The sequence below is a fragment of the Sorghum bicolor genome, chromosome 5 (genome assembly GCF_000003195.3).
Source record: "Sorghum bicolor cultivar BTx623 chromosome 5, Sorghum_bicolor_NCBIv3, whole genome shotgun sequence".
Classification (NCBI taxonomy): Eukaryota; Viridiplantae; Streptophyta; class Magnoliopsida; order Poales; family Poaceae; genus Sorghum; species Sorghum bicolor.
This window is the reverse complement of record NC_012874.2, coordinates 68655861-68673378: the sequence shown is the minus strand read 5'-3', so window position 1 is coordinate 68673378 and position 17518 is coordinate 68655861. Positions and strand designations below refer to the sequence as shown.

The following is a 17518-nucleotide window of genomic DNA, read 5'->3' as shown; positions in this document are numbered from 1 at the left end:
ATATGTTGATATTTTCTTTTGCCAACACACAAGCCACCCTAGTTAGCTGAGGTGATGAAGGGGCTCAAGCCTGAGGAGCTCACAAGGGTGGTGGTTCGACTCTAGGTCATTCGCTATGTGCGACGGCAAGCATTGTATGAGGACCAATTCCAAAGCCCTCTTTCGACTCATAGCTTTGTGGAGCGCTTTATTCATGAGTTGGAATTGGCTACATCGAAGAGCAAGGAGAAGCCAGTGGTAGGGAGCCCAACAATGCATTGGATCGAACCGCTAGGGGGTTTTGAAAAAAAAAATCAATGTTGATGTTGCGATCTCCAAAAACTTGAAAATGGCTTCGAGTGGTGTTGTGGCCAGGGATGAAAAAGGCAACTTCCTAGGGGCATCTTCTCTAACTTCGGCTAGCCTCCCCTGTCCCAACCTAGTCCAGCGGCAGCTACCACCGCCACCTCCTAAACCGCCCGGACACCATTCCTATTAGAATATGAATAGCCTAGAATTTGTATAGTCTATAATGAAGACTCTTTGTAGTGGAGAGTCATGTAACTCCCTAGAATGAAAAGTCTTATTAGCGAAAGTATCATGTAACTCATTTATTTAACCTTCACCCCCACCAAAACCCTTCAATTGTAGACTATGCAAATTCTAGGCTATTCATATTCTAATAGTCGGCCCCTTTTTGTACTTGCCAGAGTTGGAGTAGAAAGAAGAGAGAGGCTCGCCAGAACCCTAGCCACCGCTACTGTCGTCTTCTTCTCTGGTGGAGAAAGAGGACATGTGGAGGAGTGGGAGGAGGAGAACGCCTACCTCGTCAGCGCCCACGAGCTCGGCCGCCACTGCCGCCGCTTCCTCCACAACTGAGGGAGGAAGGAACACAAGCGACTGAGAGCGGGATCAGACGGCTCCATTGCCGTCCCCATGCAGACCCGACGCTTAAAAAATCGCGTGCTGGAGACGATGGAAACGCGTGAGCACTCTATAGCATTTCTGTTCTAGAAGCCTCCCCTGTTCAATTGTTCCGGCAATGCAAATCCTCCAAACTGATTAGCTAGCCCAAGTTTTTGGTCCATTCATCTTCCACCTAAGAGCATCTCCAACAACTTGGTATTTTAATATACTATCCTACCAAATTTGCTAAAAGCATAAAAATCCTCCTCCAACAACTCCTTATCTCAACTTGCTAAATTTCCCAAGTTACTATCCAGAGGTTTCTACTGTCGAGATTTGTCAAGTTGCTATCCCAAGTTGCTATCCCGAGCGCAACTTGTTGGAGACACATATTCTTTTACCAAGTGAGCGGGTCTCATGTGTCATCCTCTATTTTTACCAAGTGAGAATAGCAATTTATTGGAGACACATCCTTTTTTCTTTTGCTAAACAAATTAGCAACTTGCTATAACTCAAGATTTGACGATTGAATTTTACCAAGTTGTTGGAGAGGCTCTAAGAGCCGGTGAGCGCCTGGACGTGTGACACTCACGTCTGCAGTTTGCTGTTCTGTGGTCTAACATGACATGTTTTGCGTGACATTAAAGTCATAGCGTACAGAACATATATTGGGTTGACACACGGAATGCTGTGCTGTAGCATCTCACGGCTCCATATAGGACATGCGTATTATAAATAATAGACAGAAGTATGTAACCAGACAAGTATATATATAACAAACCAAAGCAATTAATATCTGTAAATGGCACGCAAGTTAATTATATATATTTACTCCATGCACATATCTACAGCACAAGTTTATTAAATATTCTTTCCACAGAATTTAAACCAGCTCCCTTCGAACATTTCCACATTTTTTCAAAGTAAAAACAATGAGCACAATTGCACAAACTGTGCCCGCAGCCTTTAATAAATTGAAGCCCCCTCAGTTAAGCTCTTCTATAGTAGGAAAAGAGCTAAGTGTAGAAAGAATGTCACAAATGGCTCAAATGGATTATGAATTGCCAACATTTGGTTTATATAACAATAAACATATTAACTAGTAAAGCAACATAAATTTACTATGGAAGATGCATGATGATCAAAGGCCAGCCATTGGCAATATATCCATGCAGCATGGCTGAATTGGCTTGGTATATATTTAATTTCCATAATAATGATTTGTCAACATAGGAGGCTCCCGGTGTAAAAGGCCATTCTACCATTGAACCCTTCTGCCATCTCCATGAAGTCCGTAAGAGTCCCAGTGCTCGTGTTGTAGAATTGAAGGATATACCGATGGTAACTCTTGATGTTCCCTTCTTCCCGGAACGTACGTGTTGAGCAGCAATAGTATATGGTGCCATCACCCAAGACATCCAATGGCTTAGTAGATAATAAAAACCTCTCAGGCATCTGTACTGTATACTCCTTAACCCAAACACCCCTGCTAGGATCCGTCAAGAGCCATATGTTGGCATAGTGGCCACCCAAAGAAGTGAGATGTCGTACATTGTGCACCACACACAAGGTTCCCTTGAGTTCAACTAGGGCAATGCTCCATTTGTCAGTCTCCTTCTTGAGACCCAACCGCGGGCCTCTGATCGTCTCCGGCTTCCACTCTTCGCTCTCAAGGTCGAAAGCGGCTATGTGATTCCTACCATGTGAGTAAGTGTCATAAGGCATGAAGTAGAGGACGCCATTGACACTAGCCTTATGTTCGCTTGAAATGCTGGTGCGGAACGGGCCCCATGGCCTTTGCCTCCATGTCGGCTCATCACCACCACCACCACCGTCTATGATCGTGGCAACCTCGCACCACTCCATATAGCCATAGTCATAATGCCTTCTTGGAACAGCCGGAGCCACGGCGATGTGGAGGACCTTGTAGTCGCCGGACGGCGAGGCACGGCCAAAGCTGTAGTCATTCAGTAGGGTCAGCTTGGACCCAGCCCAATAGGGTTTATTTTTGAGTTTATTCCTGCCGACGACCAGGGATGCCCGGCCAGACGCCGGATCGATGATGGTGGCACCGAGCTGCATCCTGTCGACGAAGATGAGGTCATGGCGCGTCGGCGCCAGCAATGCTGCAGGGCCCCCGATGCCGAACACCCTGAGGACGTTGCCGCCGTCGTCCAGCAGGCGCAGCTCCAGCTCTGTCGTCGTCGTCGTTGCCGATCGTCCGAACAAGGCGACGATGAGCGTGTCGGCGCAGCCGCGGGATCTCCGTGCGGCGACGAAGGCCGGGTCCAGGAGATGAGGTCGCGCCACCCCTTGCAAACGCACCTGAACCGGCGCAGGGCCTTCGCCGGCAGCCTCAGTAGCACCTCCAAGATGATGTCCTCCGGCAGTGAGAGGCCGCAGTTGGCGCCGTCGTCGGCGTCGCGTTTGCATAGCTTCGACTGCATCTGCAATATTGCTGCTGCGCTCGTAGCTAGGGTTTGCCCACGTACGCCCAGAGCAGCCGCCACCAGGTTGAGGGTTTGCGGAGCTCCTCGCATATGGGCTGGACTGAAAATGAACCATCTATGTTCGGCTAGCTTGGCCTGCATTCAGCAGAACCCAGCGGGCTCCTAGCTCAGATCGGGCATTTTCGGCCTTCTCAGAGCGGGCTCTTCTTTCTTTCTTTTTTTCTTTTTTGTTAGAGAATTATTTTATTGGTTCCATATTTGAGCAGTTCCATATACTTTCCAAGTGAAAACAAAACATGAGCACAAATTGCATGCGCCCCACAACCTTTTTCTACAAATTGTGCCCCACAACCTTTCACTAGCGGTGAAAACCGAACCTAGGTGAGAATGGGGAAAATGAACAGTCGCAATATTTATTGAGGAGATCAACCGCCACAACAAGGCCTTGTTTAGTTTGGTACGTAGTACTTTCGTTTGTATTTGTCAATTATTATTCAATTATAAACTAATAGGCTCAAAAGATTCATCTTGCAAATTAAAGGTAAACTATGCAATCAGTTATTTCTTTATTTATATTTAATGTTTCATATATGTACCGTAAAATTTGATGTGACGGAAAATCTTGAAAAGTTTGTAAATTACGAGTGTAACTAAACAAGACCTAAATTCATTGTACAGTAGTCATCCATGTGTGCAACAGACGTGTTCTAATCGCGTGGTAATTATTATTGCCTGATCCATGTCGGCTGCCGAATATGTCAGCTAGTCAGTAGTGTTATTACAACAAAAATCAGTAAACAATATTTTTAACCATAGCTTATCGGCTAAACGAATAAAGCAGACGTGCCAATTATAAGGTGGGTACATGACGCGGGTCTTAACCGAATATTTTTGCGCTAGCAATGCTGTGTTGCCCCTGACATCGAACACCCTGGGGAGGTGTTGCCGCCCTGTTCGATAAATCAATAAATCGGTTGCTCTTCGATCTGGGCTACTCCTAGCACTACCAAATTGGAGTTCTCCTAGTGTTTTTAATTAGTAGTAAAACACTGCCACTAGTTATAGCACTAGGGAATCCTCACTAGGAGACATTTACTAGGGAAAGTTTATACTAAATTTTGAATGCGAAAACACTAGGAGAAACCCACATCACTAGGAGAAGTTGAAAATTTTGGTTGTGTAGACCCCACCAGGCTCAGTCCATCCATTATCTGTGTTATTATCGACTGCAGGGAAAAAAACCGAAAAAGCGGGAGAAAAGAATGGTAATAGAATGCCGTTCTAGCTGAAAGACAGCCCAGCACCACAAGAGCCCATGTGAGCTAAAAAAATCCGTTTGCACGGTTTCCCATTCATCAATCACATGAGAATCGCTTAGACTCCAATAAAACGTTTGGTAGAGCTCTAGGACGTCCTCTAATTGCAATCAAGGATGATGATGCCTAGTGAAACAATCATCTGTGGTGCCTGGGCTCTCTGGACTGGCCGCAACACTCGTGGTCATGGCCGCAAATCTTGGGAACCGGGAGCTACTGCTAGGTTCGTTTCGAAACTGTTGGAGGACCTGGCATCCCTGAAGCTAGCGCCTGTGATGAGGCCTGTGCCGGCTGAAGCGAAATGGGAGAAGCCATCACTAGGGTGGTTCAAGATAAACACGGACGCGGGCTTTGATCAGGAATCAAATTCGGGCTCGGCTGGTGTGGTTATTCGAAATGAAGCTAGTCTGGTGGCAGGTGGATCAGCAAGATGGCTTGAGAATGTTCCTGACGCGCTCACAGCAGAAGCCATGGCGGCAAGGGAGGGTCTTGAACTCGTGGTGGAATTGGGACTCGACCGGGTGATACTTGAGGTCGATTGCCAAGAACTCTCGAAGCTGCTACTTAGTGAATATTCGATCTCATCATGTATTGGAGGCTTATGTTTTGATATAATAGAGCTAGGCAAGATGTTTAGTGAGTTTTGCATTAGATGGGTAAGAAGGGACGCGAACTCGGTGGCAAACTTCTGTGCATCCATAGTTTCGCCTACCGATCGCTGCCACTTCTGGATTGATAATGTACCAGGCTGGCTAGTGGTTCTAGCAGATGCCGATTGTAATCTGGCCATGAATCAATAGAAAGCTATATTACTAAAAAAACTAGCTCTAGAGCTGCTGCTACACCATAGAGCAACTCTGCCACGGAGCTAGACTCCAGTAAAACGTTTGGTAGAGCTCCAGTTCCATTATTCCTCTCATTTGTCTCACTTTCATCCAAGGCCCACACGTCAGTATCTGCCTTCTCTTTCATCCTCTTTCTCCTGTCAACACCTGCGCGGTCCGCGCTGGGGCTGAGCGCCGTCGTCCACGCTGGGGCTGAGCGTCGCCGTCCACGCGGGGGTGGACCTGCACGGGCAGGGCTAGGGCAGAGAGCCGCCGTCCGCCACCTCCCTACCACACCAGTGCGCGCGCGGAGCTTGCGCCACCGTCCGCGCATGGCCGAGTGCTGCAGTCACGGTTTGGGGAGAGGTTGCGCCCGGCCAGACACGGCACAGCGGGCAGAGAGGGCAGCGCGGCGGCCAGTCTCGAGGGCGCGGCGGCCAGCCACGGGGTCTCTACGGGATGAAACAAAAAATAGAATGAATCGGTCAATTTCCACTTACCAGTGGCAGTGATGGGTAATTTCTCCCAACTCCATGAAATTTGGTTTTTGTGGAGCACTCCCTAAGGTGCTCCATGGAGCTAGGGTAGATCCACCATTTCCATAGAGCAGATCTGCGGTGGGGTTGCTGGAGCTGAGACCGTTTGACTAAAAGAAATAGAGCGGAGCTATTTTTTTTAATCTGGAGCTGCGTGGAGCTGTACCAAACAGGCTCTTACTCTCTACCTTGCTTGCTTACACCCTGTTTATTTAAATTTATTTATCAATCTATCTATTATTTAGTTTTTTTCTCTCACAATAAATCAGCGAACAATATTTTTAGTGATAGCTTTTTAGCAAAGCGAATAAGACCAAACAACTATTATTGTAGAATCAAGAAGTGAAACTCAAAATTAGAAATAGAGCTAGCCCTTAAGTACCTTCACCAGAAGCTCTGTTTCCTCTGTCTACAAGTATCCGTCTAAAAGTCAGGAGCTCTGTTTCCTCTGTTTAAAAAGTATCCGACGAAAAGTCAGGACTAGGGCGGTACACTGTAAAAAAATCCATTTTTTTTGAAATGTAAAAAAGCAATCCCTTTCTACCCGGCGTCAATGGAGGTCAGCAATAATTTCCAAAAGCAGCTTGAGGCCTCTTGATGTTTGCCCTTGTCCTTGTCCGCAACGCAAGCAAAGGTTCTAGAGAGAGAGGGAGGATACCTTCCCCAGACTTGCAAGCCATCCAGCCCCAATCCCAACAGCGAACACTGCAGGCACAAGCAACCTGCACTGCACTCCTGGAAAGAGCCGGCCTCAAAGAATTCTAGGGCCTGTATAGTTGTAAATTTTTTACAAAATGACTACCGTATCACTTTCATTTATATTTGATAATTATTGTTCAATTATAAACTAACTAGGCTCAAAAACTTTGTCTTGTAAATTACAGACAAACTGTACAATTAGTTATTTTTATCTATATTTAATACTCCATACATGTGCCGCAAGATTTGATGTAACCAAAAATCTTAAAAAAATTTACAAAATTTTTAGGAACTAAACAACACCTACTTCTACTTGCTGTGCAGAAAAGTTGCTGGATCTTTTTTCAAAGGTTGCAAGGCTGTGCTGCTATTGACGCCTTGTTTAATTGCACCTAAAATCTAAAGAATTTTTAAGATTTTTCATCACGTCGAATCTTATGATATATGCATGGAGCGTTAAATATAAATAAAAATAAATAATTATACAATTTGTTTATAGTTTGTCCGACGAACCTTTTTATCCTAGTTAGTCCGTAGTTGGACAATAATTACCAAATACTAACAAAAGTACTACAGTACCCAAAACTTTTCGTCTAAGAAACTAGACAAGGCCCGAATCATGCCATCACCAGGGGCTCTGGAGAGTTCCAAGGCAAGGGCCAGGCACCTTTTTTTTTATTTGTTTCTAAGAGAATGTGCAGATCAATGATGATGATGACTCAATCATATGCTCATATATGCATATGCACTGTTCTACCTTATCCTAGTATTCCTAATCCCTGATCCAGACTCCACAGTAGCATGAATCCCAAGGGCACATGCTAGAGCTAGACAGAGAGATGTAACCACATGCTGATAGTGTTAACAAATCAAAGTAATTAGTCTCCCCAAATCACACACCTTTTTTTTCTCTCTCCATGCACGTACAACAACATCATGATTCACATTCCATGGTTCTACTGCTAGCAGGGCAGGCAGCAAAGGCAACAGTAAATAAAGTGGCCAGCATCATGTAAACTCGTTTTTTACCAGTACTAAGCAGACAGATGGGCCATGAGATTCCAAGTGAAAACAAAACACAAACACACCTTTTTTTCACCGCAGGCTGCACAAGCAGAAATGTGATCTCAAGTGTGGCCAGTGCAAGTTTGTCTGGCTTTAACGCCAAACCAGCAGCCTGCGGCTACCTTCGCATGCGCGCGCGATAACCAGCATTGCACACGGAGCAGAAAGAGACGATGAACTGCACAAGTTCAGACTTGAGACTGATCAAACCAACCACCCCTATACAGGCCATGCATGCGTACAGTGACCTCACATGGGATGGCTGAAAACTGTTGCAAGCTTGTCCCTCATGTGTCTCCTGGTGCATGCTCTCTTCACTTTCCATTTTTACTGCACAAAACAACAGTAGTGAAATGCAGCAGTAATGGAGTTTTCACTAGTGTGGCAACGAACTGATGAGCAGAGTTGTGACTCTGCCTGAAGCCCTGAAAAAGAATACTTGTGACCAGGTGATGCAATTTATTTCTCTCTTCATTTTCTCCTCCAGTCTTCAGATATTGTGTATTGGTACAGGGCAGGTACCACTGTACCAGTACCACTACTGTTTCTCTGTTCAAGTACAAGAGACCAGCAAGGGCACTAGTGTAGGTGTAGGAGTACTCTTCTATTACTCTCCCATCAATAATGTGTGAAAGGATCCGCATGATGTCTGAATTGTTGGGATTGTTCTGAAAGGTGACAAGTCCACTAGTCAGCATGTCTTTTAAAACACTTGAATTGTGAATAGTAACCACTGTTATCCTAGATTAAATCGCAATAATGAAGATGAGCCATCATTTGCAAAGTATAAAAAAAATGCATGTACGTTTGTGGTATCCAATGCAACTGGGATGACAGGATAGGGGTGGTTAGCCGTAGACAGTTTGGTCCATATCTTAATCACTTCAAATCTTGTCCTTATTAGGGATGGCATCCACTGACTTGCAAAACACGACCGTTTTTTATTCAGGAGATGCAGACTAATCTTGTTACTTTAGGTGGCGATCAGGACAATACAGCCTGAATAAGAGAGCTACACATTTGGATCTTCCTCAAATTAAATTTGGTGTAACCGTTGCAAATTAAGAAAATATTGCTATCATGCAGCAAATCATGCTTGGTATGAATGGACCTGCTACCAGATGAAATGGTTTCTATCCAAGGTTCCATCTTACTTTTATCAGCATCCAAGTGTTCATGATAAAAGACCTGTGATTGCAGGGGAAGCTGAGTTTGTGGTCACCTTATCCTTGGACTTCTAAGGTTTGCTCCCTTTTTTCTTTTGTCTTTTTTCAGATAAAGACATTTCACATTTAGTGTCTTCTGATATTTTCTTGAAAAAGGAGAAGTTTGAGGACCAAGGTTCTCTTCTCTTGACTTCCGTGCCATCCCCTTTGTCAATTGTCATGCAAAATGCGTTTCATATGACGCACTGCATTCATTATTAGTTGCCAAGTAACATAGGATGCTGTTGGTGTCGTGTTCCTAGTTATTTGGGTGCATTCATTATTAGAGTAATTTGGATGGATCTAACAGTAATATATTGTGCTTGTTCGTTTGTTCGTTGATTTATTTATATGCATTGGCATGCACAGCCCAATTGGAAAAATGGAAGATTTTCAGGAGAACTTTAGATGGTTTGCAACCATGCATGTGAGATTCTTCTAAAAGGCGTGCACATCCCAAAATCCAAATGAAACATCTATGGTTCAGTTCTGTCAGAGGGCCAAGGATGCATTTATGGGAGAGCTAGAGGGATTCGGAAGAGTTGTGCAACATGCAATGAGATTTTACAAAGATCATATATGAGTTAGGAAAAATAAAGCTTTTTTTACTGCCTAATACTAATAAGATAAGATCTACTCCTAGCATTCAATTGGCTAGTTCTTGTAAAGTTTGCTGAAGTTGGGATCTCTTTGTAGCCTTGCAGTTCCGGAGTCAAATTCATGGACCATCTACTCATATCACTCATTCATCACTGGAGTACACAAAGGTAGATACTTTATTATTTATCAATGGAAGCTTGTCCGGATTTTCTGTGTCAACTTCACTACGCTACTGTATGTGGAGCAATGTGTTCAGTTCTGTTGATGACCGTTAGTTTCAACAGATTATGTTTTGGTAGTTAGTACCTTGCTAAAACTATCAGACCAACAAAAGCCAAGGATGATTATTTACTGAAACTGAGCGCAAGAAGATATTTTTACACTTTAATTAATCAGGCAAACATGTCCTATCATGAACCAAAAATATGATATGAAAGTCATACCTTTTTTGTTAAAAAGAAACTAAAATTATACCTTGAACATTGCCATGAAAAAACAATAACTGTCATGCCTCAGTTCCAGAATCAAATACTACTAAAATTAATTTTATTATGTGGAGCAACAATACTAATTTCAGTTCATGATAATTACTTTGGAGCAAAATCCTGTGTGACTCGACTAAAAATTCAAGGATGTTATACTAACTGAAACAGAAAGGAAGCATCCAATTCATATCACACTCTAAAGAACTAAACATTTAAGGATTGATAATACAACATAAGATTCATACCTTGAAAGACCAAGATACCGGCTAAAAGCCCTAAAGGTGGTAATGTGCAGCATCATCATGAATAAAAGAACTGAGCCCCCTCAATTTCGAAGTTAAGTACTGCCAGTGCCAGTAAAGTGCAAAGGGAGCTTATTTTGTTCAGAATTCCAAGTGGCTTCGACAGGGCACAAAATCTGAATACTCAATGATGACTGTCTGAATCTCAATACTGTATTATATATACTCTTTGATTCAATAGATCTGAATACCCAATGATGACGTTGATGAGCATCTATTTTTCCAGAAAAATAAAACTATCCAGACTCCAGATCAAGGGATCAACAGGTTCCCAGTCCCAGCACTGCAACAGTTACAGAAATCCATTTTCAGCTAAACCTGCTGCAAATCCGTTACACCGACGACGCTGATGTCAACAACCAAAGCACAAACCAAGCAGACAGCACAGCAAATGCAGCTCAAGAGAATTTCACAAAAGCTGCAGGGAGACACACTGTCCACCACAGATGATCCGGCCCCCCACCATCTGCGCTCCCCCTTGGTTTTCTACGAGTGGTGGGGGCTGCCGGCCCACGCCCCCCGCGCCCTGGATCTTCTAAATCCAGGCAACCTCCACCTCCACGCCACCCAACTGTTTCGCTAATCCAGTTCTTGCCTTGCTGCAGTGGGAGTAGAGTGTGGGACAGCCATGGCCATGCACACCGCTCACCTATTCTGACGCCATAGGGACGGACGGTCGGTCACATGCTGTGATCCCAATTCCTTCCCTTTGCTGGTTTTACTTGTGCGATACTGCGAAGATCCCTTTCGAGGCTTTCCAGTGTGGTGTGCGTCGCCTTTCTGCTACATAGCTCTGCTCTGCGCCATTGCTGCTGGCTTGAGAGAGAGAGGATTCTTCTTCATCTTCTCCGTTTACAGCTGTGAGCTCCAAGCTCTGGACTTAGTGATTGCTGCCACTCGCACGGCCCCAGCTTTCGGCATCGAGATCCAAGAATATCAGGAGCGAAAAAAAGAGTCTTGGGACGCAATCATTAGGAGCTGTCTGCATTGCAGAGATTCTCTGCTTGGCTGTTGGCTCGCTCCTTCAATTCTCCTCCTCTTGCGTGTTGTCTCACTCCTTCAGCACTCCTCCTCAGCTCCTCCACAGCTGTTCCTGCTCCGGCATCTGCTCAAGCCTAAGAACAAATTCAGGAAGCAGGAGATCGTTTCCACGAGGTACCAATTGAAATTCTCTTGTTCATGCTTCTTCTGTTTCTGATGGAATCCTCGATCCTCAGCTTAACTCTTAACATTTTCTGAAATCCTTGTTCTTTTGCTGTATGCAAAGGTTGTATTGAAAAGGGAGATTAAGGGATTCGAAGGCTTCTGGATGCAATAATCACAAGGTATTGGAGAAGTTCGTTACTGTTCTTTCCAGCCGTGCAGAAGTGCAGGCTAATCATGGAAAGTGCAGGAATAGATTCCTTCTGCTCTGTCCATTCTTTTCTTGTCCTGATGAGTTGTTTCAGATTCCGTCCGTCACACGGTTCACGCTGATAGCAGTTGCGTCTTTTTCCAGTTCCGTTGGGAGGGAAAACCAACCAACCCAACAGATGAAACTGTGCAGCAGGTAGGCTGAGAGGCTTCTTCTCTGACCAGCGATCAGCTTGTTCGGAGAAGGACTCTTTGCTTCCACCCCATGGAGAAGGAAGCCATGGAGGGGCATGTGATGGTACCATTGCAGAGCTTGAGCCTAGAGCTCCCGGATGGGGAAATCATAGTGGGCTACAACAAGGACACCTCGGCTCTGCAAGGTTGAAAGAGCAGATTTCACCTATTGTTAATCCCCTGTTTAAGTGATGGTGACTTTGCATTGGCACCTGATGAAACTATCTCAATCTCATGTTTGTTTCAGAGGAGATTTCAACTATGCGATCAAGGCAGCGACATCTTGACAGGAGAAGGCGGGAGGCGCTCGACAAGCTCATTGACCTGAAAGGTACAGTCTTCAATTCTAGATAGCAATTGTTAGCGCTTGAGTTCCCAACGATCTAAGCTTCAGAGGTTGGGCAACGTTCAGGAAGTATTAGGGTCTTCTGCCGGGTACGGCCGCTGGTCCAGACGAACAACTTGAACACCAAATCACCAGTTACTGTTGGACAAGAAAAGATTGCAGTCAAGTCAGTTGGGATCAAGAAAGAGTTCAGTGTTGATAGGGTTTTTGGACAGGAGTCCACACAAGGTAATTTTTTGCTTACTCACTTGGTTTGTCTTTTTGGTAGTGTGATTCATTTCAGTGTGGTCCATGCAGAGGATGTTTTCCAAGAAGTAAAACCGATCCTCAGATCTGCACTTGACGGGCACAATGTCTGCATTCTCGCTTATGGCCAGACTGGGACAGGGAAAACATACACAATGGTTGGTTGGTGCTGAACAGATTTGAGCTAAATTGATGACAAGTCTGTATTCCGCTCAACATTCTGGGGTAGTTCTGATAAAAGAAGGTATAACTGATTGCAGGAAGGAACTGATGGGAAGCTTGGTATTGTGCCTCGAGCTATCCAAGAACTGTTTTCTCACGCTTCAGAAGACAGTTCATCCACATACTCTTTCACCATAAGCATGCTTGAGGTCTACTTGGGGAGTCTCAAGGACTTGTTGGCACCAAGGCAGCCTCTCTTCAGGTCAACAGAATGTAACACAGCATGGTAAGATTATTAGTTCACCTGCAAATTTTTTAACGGAAAGTTCACAAGTAAGTCATGAAGAAAGATCACCAATTCTCAATGTGGAAATTTATATGTCCATTTTCATTGTATACTTCAGTAATCTCAGCATACTAGCAACAAAAAGTGGTGCTGTGGAAGTTGAGGGGCTGACGGATGTCTCAATACCTGACCTGAAGAAAGCCAACCAGTGGTACTGTAGAGGACGGCGAGCCCGATCAACATCTTGGACAAATGTCAATGATGTCTCGAGCCGGTCGCATTGGTGGGTTGACAATCTGTTCCCATTACCAACTTTCATTTGCCCTATTTTGCTAATTTGAACAGTGCCCAATTTTATGTGCCTTAGCTCTGTCTATGTGTAGCTTGACAAGGATTACCATAAGGAGGCATGGAGCCACTGAAGAAGTCAGCAAGCTCTGGCTCATCGATCTTGGTGGCAGCGAGCGGTTGCTGAAGACTGGTGCATCTGGGTTGACCATGGATGAGGGAAAGGCCATAAACCTCTCCCTATCAGCACTTGGAGATGTCATTGCTGCACTTAGGAGAAAGAGGAGTCATGTTCCTTACAGGTAACAGCTGATTCTACAGTTAATCTTACCGTATGAATTTCTAATGATTTGAAAAAAAAAAATCAGCATTTCAATCATATAGGAGTTACTCATCAGTGCTTTCGTCTATATTTATATCCTTTTCTTTTAACTTTTGCAGAAACAGCAAGCTTACCCAGATTCTCAGTGACTCGCTTGGTATGGAACATCTTTTAGATCAAATTGAAGAATTGTCATTTTCATTTTACAAAAAAAAAAGATTGTGAAGAAACAGCAAGCTTACCCTGGCAGCAACATAATCTGACATTATTATATTTAATATCTAAATAACAGGTAATGGTTCAAAAGTTCTAATGGTGGTGCACATCAGCCTTTCTGAGGACGATGTTGGTGAGACGGTCTGTTCCCTGAACTTCGCGAAACGAGCCAGATCAATCGAATCAAATAGAGAAATTCCAGAAGTAAGTATACAAATGGAATTTGTACAGTGTTGTCCTTTTATTTTTTTATTAATAAAGCAAACAATGGGGGCCTCCCCTGCTGTATTTTTTTTCTCAAAAAAAGTATACAAATGGAACGAGCAATTCTTACCACCATGGCAAAAGTTTTATTATATTTTGTTCTGTCAAAAAAAGTTTTATTATATTTAAAGATGCTCCTTTCTGATGTAGGATCTGAAAATGTTGAAGCAGAAGCGGCTCGCAGAGCTTGACAAGGAAATCTGCACTGTGGAGGAAGAGTTGAAGTATCTGAATGAAGAAATAAGGAGATCAGAGATCTCACTTGAAGAGAAGAACAAGCTCACTTCATCTGTTTGTCGGGCTCTTAGTGATGGGAAGGGATCACCAAGAAGCACTCTAGTGGTAGGCCACATTGATGTCACAGAGAGCCCACACGCAACAGAGAAGGCAAAGAGCAGGCTATCTCACGGTTCAGCTCCCCACTTCATGTCTTCGACGGTGTGCAGTCGGCAAAGACATACTGCAGGAAGCCATTTTGTTAGTAAGCCGAGGCTGACAAAGTCAGTAAACAGATATTCAACTGAGCTGAGTGGGAGCCAGTCATTCAGCTACTCAAGCTGCAAGAATGCAGCCAAGGCTAGGTCAGTGGCATTCTCATCCAGTGTGCCCAAGATAAAGTGCTTGCCAGTCAAGTCTGATCAGATCAACATAAGTAACAACAGCATCGACTCGACAGCTGCATCAGCACCACGGCGGAGGGAAAGCTTTGGCTCCAAACCGGTTCAAAGAGCACCCCTACACCAGCACAGGAGGCGGATGTCTAGCCTAACATAGCCTTACATAAATACCAATTGGACAGTTCTGATTTTAACTTGTTTTAGTGGTGAAAGGATTGTGAAAGTTGTTTGTGGTTTTTGTCGGTGCTTGTTGGTATGTTTGTTAACTGCATAGTTTTTGACTGCTGTAACTATTGGAGGCCCTTTGTCTTTTGTTTTTGATTTGACATGGAAGGGCAAACTGATGTGAGGAATATGGTAAATGGAAATGGAATTGTAATTGGACTTACTAATGCTTCTGGTTGCAATGAATTTGGAATTTTTGAAGAATAAATTCCTAATGTATAATAAATATAGCATTCTGAAATGACTTCTGTGATTCTTCATCTACAGAAAGTACCTAACATTTTGGACACCACAGTTCAGACTTCAGAGGTTCTAGTGGATAAAATTAGAAGTAACAAAGGACTTGTACTGTGGGTTGAAAAAACACATGTCTCATTATTGTAAAATAGGCAATGCAACTACATTCTAGAAATCTAGCTACATATGCTTTTTTGACATGTTTGTTGCTACAAAGATCCGAAACTTCTTCCCCAGACATACTCTGCTAAATGGAAAAGGCAAACTAACAAAATACTAAGATTATAGCCATTCAGAACAAATGAATAACCATGATGCATGATCCAAACCTAGGTGCTCATTTCACAAGTAATTGCCATCCACACAAACAATCAACCACTATGCTTGTTCAGGAAAAAAAAGGCATTTAATGCACCTACGACGTGTCTGTGTGAATTGGAGCATAAGGACCACAAATTACCCCAACTTGCTTAGAGATACATTAAATTATCCACATGTTGTCGGGAGAAGTATTGTTCAGCGCCATAGAAACAAAAGAAGGTGATGCGTGTCCTAGGATCCGGACTCTTCAGAAATTACCAAGTCTTCAGTAAAAGACCCATTTAATCATGATCGACCATCCCACTCACTTGCATTCGTAGTCCTCCCGAATTAGAAGACGAAACAAAGCTGCGCACATACCTTGGTAATGGTCTTACTTACCCGCTTCTGTAAATTGCAACTCCATCCATGGAACTGCAGCTAGGAAACCAAGCAATGAGTAAAAGAGTACATTGTTTTCTATGAAACAGGATGTAGTGGAAAGGCAAAAGAAAAGAAACGAGGGTGAACTCAAGTTCCAATGTGGTATCTCACTGAAAATATTCTAATGCTCAGGGAGGGATTATAGTGGAAGTCACACATGAACCTTTTTGTTTGTCACATGAATAAGCCGAGTAGCTGACAAATGTCTCATTTTTCTTTGCACCGGTTGGCCTCACTGACAAGCCATCCGTGACCCACGCCAGTTCTGGTCTTTATATCTCGACAAATGTCAATTCTGATGACTTGGTCACAAAAATCTATGGGAGTGAAAATTGATGCATAAATCCCAAGTTCCATGTGCTGCTATAACATTCTGTATATTCAGAAACTAAGCAGGCTGCAGGACAGAACACTAAACACTACCTCCTCAAAACACCAGAGCAGCAAATCCTAGCCTGAACATTATAGTGCGAACCACAGAGTCACTCAACTGGTTTTTGCACCAAGAATAGTTCTTCTGATCAGCTGATGAACTTTGAACAGTAGCAAGGCAAACCTAAAGGATGATGTAGTGGCCCAGAGCTCCAGAATCCAGATTGACCCAATCACAATCATCTGGGCCAGACAGACAGAGATGTATGAATATTTATTAAGAGGAAGCCTCAGTATCATCTTCAACACCTATAATATAACAAATTACTAATAAGCCAGTCGCAGATCCTAGGCACTAGGCAAGTTCCTTGATCCTCCTGGCAGTGCAAGCAACCTTTCACTGTACCGTTTGCCCTCTCCCAAATCCAGATCAAAACTAACACCACATCCACAAGCCTCCCAAGTCCCAAAGAAGCAAGCGGATAATCAGGGACAAGCACACCCACAATAATCGAAAGATGGTGACGCCATTGTCGCCGGATCGGTCACCAGAGTTTCCATGCTCCCATCCATCCCTGCCTGCGCTGCGCTGCGCTAGCTTCACCACTAATCAACGACCGCACGGGAATAAGCAAGTTCCGCGGAATCCAGAACCTCTCACCTGCGATCCGGCCGGGCGAAATTGGCCCAGACTCCATCGCGGCCGAGACCCCTTCCGGCTCCGGCGATCGCCTCGCCGCCGGCGAGGGACTTTTCCCGGAGCTTCGGACGCACGAACGGCCCACCGCCACGTGGGTCCCCACGCCCCGGAACGCGCCGCCCGGACCAGTCACTGACGCGTGGGGCCACGCTTACCCGGTGGGCCGCGTGGGTCCCGGGTTAACCGACCGTCCGAGAGCGACCTGCTGCCCGGTGGGCCCAACGTGTAGCGCTTTTCTGGCCCCCACGTGTTCACCCACTGGCCTGTTGGCCACTCCCCTCTCCCGCGCCGCGCGGCAGCAGCAACCGCCCCCCGTGCCACCGACACGTGGGCCATCCCCACCAAAGCCCGTCCAGTCGTCACCTCCCCCTCCCTTCGCGTCACTTCCGACCTCACCCCAAATATAAAAAGTTTTCAAAATTTACTATCGCATCGAATATTACGATATATACATAAAATATTAAATATAGATAAAAACAAAAACTAATCATACAGTTTGACTGTAAATTGCGAGACGAATCTTTTAACCCTAGTTAGTC

The 17518-nt window shown here is 44.5% G+C and overlaps 1 protein-coding gene and 2 long non-coding RNA genes across 3 annotated transcripts; 1 reads left to right on the top strand and 2 right to left on the bottom strand.

Moving 5' to 3' along the window:
- On the bottom strand, positions 7545-10447 carry LOC110435615. Its single transcript, XR_002453411.1, has 2 exons — positions 10311-10447; positions 7545-8443 (listed from the first exon to the last, which is right to left on the bottom strand). It is a non-coding gene; the product is annotated as an uncharacterized LOC110435615 (long non-coding RNA).
- LOC8082043 (kinesin-like protein KIN-14O) lies at positions 11127-15093 on the top strand. Its single transcript, XM_002451154.2, has 12 exons — positions 11127-11522; positions 11635-11692; positions 11866-12100; positions 12202-12285; positions 12367-12528; positions 12598-12704; positions 12807-12994; positions 13113-13277; positions 13378-13584; positions 13724-13761; positions 13897-14024; positions 14235-15093. The coding sequence occupies exons 3-12, from the start codon at positions 11986-11988 to the stop codon at positions 14856-14858; spliced, it is 1818 nt and encodes a 605-aa protein (XP_002451199.1). The 5' UTR covers positions 11127-11522; positions 11635-11692; positions 11866-11985; the 3' UTR covers positions 14859-15093.
- Positions 15430-17194, bottom strand: LOC110435614. Its single transcript, XR_002453410.1, has 2 exons — positions 16071-17194; positions 15430-15898 (listed from the first exon to the last, which is right to left on the bottom strand). It is a non-coding gene; the product is annotated as an uncharacterized LOC110435614 (long non-coding RNA).